Source organism: Rhagoletis pomonella, unplaced genomic scaffold (assembly GCF_013731165.1).
Source record: "Rhagoletis pomonella isolate Grant_MI unplaced genomic scaffold, Rhpom_1.0 Rhpom_scaffold_04474, whole genome shotgun sequence".
Taxonomy (NCBI): domain Eukaryota; kingdom Metazoa; phylum Arthropoda; class Insecta; order Diptera; family Tephritidae; genus Rhagoletis; species Rhagoletis pomonella.
In genome coordinates, this window is record NW_023466099.1 from 2,715 (window position 1) to 5,619 (window position 2,905).

The 2,905-nt window shown below is 38.1% G+C and overlaps 1 protein-coding gene across 1 annotated transcript; it reads right to left on the bottom strand.

Moving 5' to 3' along the window:
- Positions 1–1,483: 1,483 nt before the first annotated feature.
- LOC118755828 (lithostathine-2-like) lies at positions 1,484–2,180 on the bottom strand. The gene is made up of 3 exons (XM_036490639.1): positions 2,028–2,180; positions 1,839–1,947; positions 1,484–1,761 (listed from the first exon to the last, which is right to left on the bottom strand). The coding sequence occupies exons 1-3, from the start codon at positions 2,178–2,180 to the stop codon at positions 1,541–1,543; spliced, it is 483 nt and encodes a 160-aa protein (XP_036346532.1). The 3' UTR covers positions 1,484–1,540.
- Positions 2,181–2,905: the final 725 nt, after the last annotated feature.

The following is a 2,905-nucleotide window of genomic DNA, read 5'->3' on the forward strand; positions in this document are numbered from 1 at the left end:
TAGCCAAGCGGTAATGCCATTCTACTAAACGCGCTGATCGAATGGAGTGACACGAGATTAGCTCAATCTAGAATTTTTGGACATCTTCCAGTAAACTTTAGCGGCCTGGAATACACAGTCCCGCCTATTGGACTAAAGAATCAATTCTAGATAAGGATTCTCTCAAGGAGTAAATGGTAGGATGGTTCAGTCCTGATCTCGTATTCTGACTCAGCAGCCATCTTCACTGATCCAAGTTTGATCTAAATGATCTGGCAAGGTCACTAATGATATACCGGGAAACTGTGTTGCATTGTTGCAGATGAACTAGCAATGAAAGGAGCCTTGGGTTTTGCACTCAGTACAGCGTGTAACGCGGGAATTCCGCTATCTTCTTGCAAACTCTGGTTAGAGAATAACTTTATCAAATGGGAAAATATAAGATGGCCTGCGGAGCCTACTTGCAGGATAGCAAGCTTATCTGGCCTAGTTGGATAACTATAGATCTCGGCCTCTGCTCCGCTTGTAGCGACTCCTACTCCGACATGTAATTGGAGTTCTCACAGGGCACTGCCTGATGGTAACCCTCGCAGATAGAATGGGTTTGCAGTCAAACGACTAGAGCCGTAGCTGCCGTTATGAAGAAATCGAAAGCGTGGAGCACTACCTAAGCCACTGTCCCATATTAGAGTCCACTACCAAACATCAAAAGAGAGCTGAGAGTATACTGCCCTGATGGCATCCTCTTGTGGTCAAATGCCATATTACTACTCCATAGTCACTTCTTCAGTCTTCTAGATAATATGGAGGGCAGCCAGCTTACGATTGTTTTGTCCACTCTTAGTATCAGCGAAGATTCCCATTGGGTATCTTCTACTTCTAGCCTTACTTCGATGTCGGTCAGAAGGTCTCGTGGATTTGATTCAAACTATTTTTCACTATAATAAGTATGTTCGTGAGTACTAAGTGGACTGTCAACTTTGCTCTAATGTACTTACGACCCTGGGTTCCAGGCTCTTCAGTCTGGTTGGCCTGAAGGTTTTTGTTGGCGCATAATCGTCCTTACTATTTGTTTTTCCGAGATAAGATTTGAGGCACCTTCCACATTTTTTTTTCTTGCCGTAAGAGGTGCTGGTACCAAACTTTACGTTTCCAAGTACAAATGTAGCGTATGTTCATGATACTCATATTTTACTTTAGAAGTATTGTGTACATATATAATCAAACTATTGGTTAAGCAACTTAAGAATCTTGAAAATTTAAATTATCTAAAAAAATTTCATAAGCTTCAGTTGTCATGGCAACAGTAGCTTTTTATAAAAATCCCAATATTTTTGCAGGGTTTCACAGCGATCCAGTAGTTATAGTAGAAAATTGAAAGTTAGTACAGTACAGTACAGTATCAAAAGGAAAAAACTAAAGGGATGCTTAGTTTTCTATGACTATATTACCATAGAGTCTACCCATAACATAGGCAATGCAAGGTAACAGAGTTAAACATTAGCTTTGGTATAATCTCTTTAGTTTATTTTAGATTTACATATTTCAAATCCATTGTTCCCTACTTTTGGCAGATAAAGTTGTACTGGGAAGTACAATCCTGATTGGCCCACAAAATATCGGTGGTGTTAGTTTGTAGCAACAAGCAGTTATTGCCGCTAGCTGTTGGTTGATTGGTAGCCCAGTTAGTAAGAGAGAATTTCTCGCCACCAACGCCCCAGGTCCAAGTTTCTTGATCGGCCAAGCGATTGCCAGCAGCCCAGTAGTTGTATTTGGTGAGACCTGTAAGGAGGGAAGAAATTATTGCAGCCGATGTATATAAATTTGTGAAATAAAATGGCCTTAAAGTTCAAAAATACCAAACAATTCCACAAATCCTTTCAATTCAATTTCTGCTGAAAAGTTGCTAGGCGATACCAGATCCCAGCCGTTCGAATAGCAGAAGTAATTGGCAGAAAACCAGGAAACCTTCGAGGAAATTTGGGAAAAATAAAGGATTTTGTTGAAAAATATAAATTAAAATGTGGTTTCCCTACAGTTATGTTTACCTGATTTTGGCTGACATAGTAATTGGCATTTTCCTGTAGGTTGCCACGCCAGTCGAATTCAATAGTTCCAGTCTCCTGATTTAGCGGTGTGGCCTGGCTGAAGGCAATCAGCACTGCAAGCGAAAGTGCGAATTTAGTGGCGAACTGCTGCATTTTTTATGATTTATTGACAAAATTAAATTTATAACTGATTTTCATTGAACATTTTCGTGCTTTTTATAAGAATTAAATTTTTGGTAATTTCATACTTTTGCTGCTTTGTTTTTTGTAAGTATAACAAAAATGATGAATGGCTATGAATTGTTTGTGAACATGTATGTATGTATGTATGTATATTTTTTATAGTAGATTCTATGCGCGCGTGCATTAATTGACGTGGGGAATTACTTAGTTCGAAACAAAGTGATCCATAAATTTATTTTATCTTATCTTTGCTAAACTAATGAAATCGGGTAGCATTTGGCACTGCATTTTTGGACTTCACTGTCAATGTTTTTGAATTGTGTAGCCCAAGATAATATTCGTATATTTGTACTTACGAATATGTATACTACATAGTTTTCCCGCACCCGCTTCGCTGAGTGTATGAAATTTCTGCGTGTTACTCTTCAGAATATTTTCAAATAAATACCTTCTTAAAGTCTTTTCCCAGGTGGCAACCCTTTTGAAAATATTTCCGAAATAAAGCCTTTTCAAACTTTTTTAAATAAATTTAATGTCACTTTTTAAACACACGGTAACCCGCTTCAATCGTTCTTTATGTTCAAATAATTTGTGTACAAGTTGATTAAATGGGACTTCTTAAACAGGTGGTAACCCTCTTCAAAGGTAGATTCAAGCCAACATCTTCTTAAGTATCCTTTGACTGATATTGTGAT

What these genes read in the sequence shown, in the direction of transcription:
- LOC118755828 (XM_036490639.1), bottom strand. Translation starts at nt 2,180, where the DNA reads ATGCAGCAGTTCGCCACTAAATTCGCACTTTCGCTTGCAGTGCTGATT. An exon ending in ACTATGTCAGCCAAAATCAG is followed by an intron (nt 1,948 to 2,027) that starts GTAAACATAACT and finishes ATTTCCTCGAAG; the next exon opens with GTTTCCTGGTTTTCTGCCAA. An exon ending in AGGATTTGTGGAATTGTTTG is followed by an intron (nt 1,762 to 1,838) that starts GTATTTTTGAAC and finishes CCCTCCTTACAG; the next exon opens with GTCTCACCAAATACAACTAC.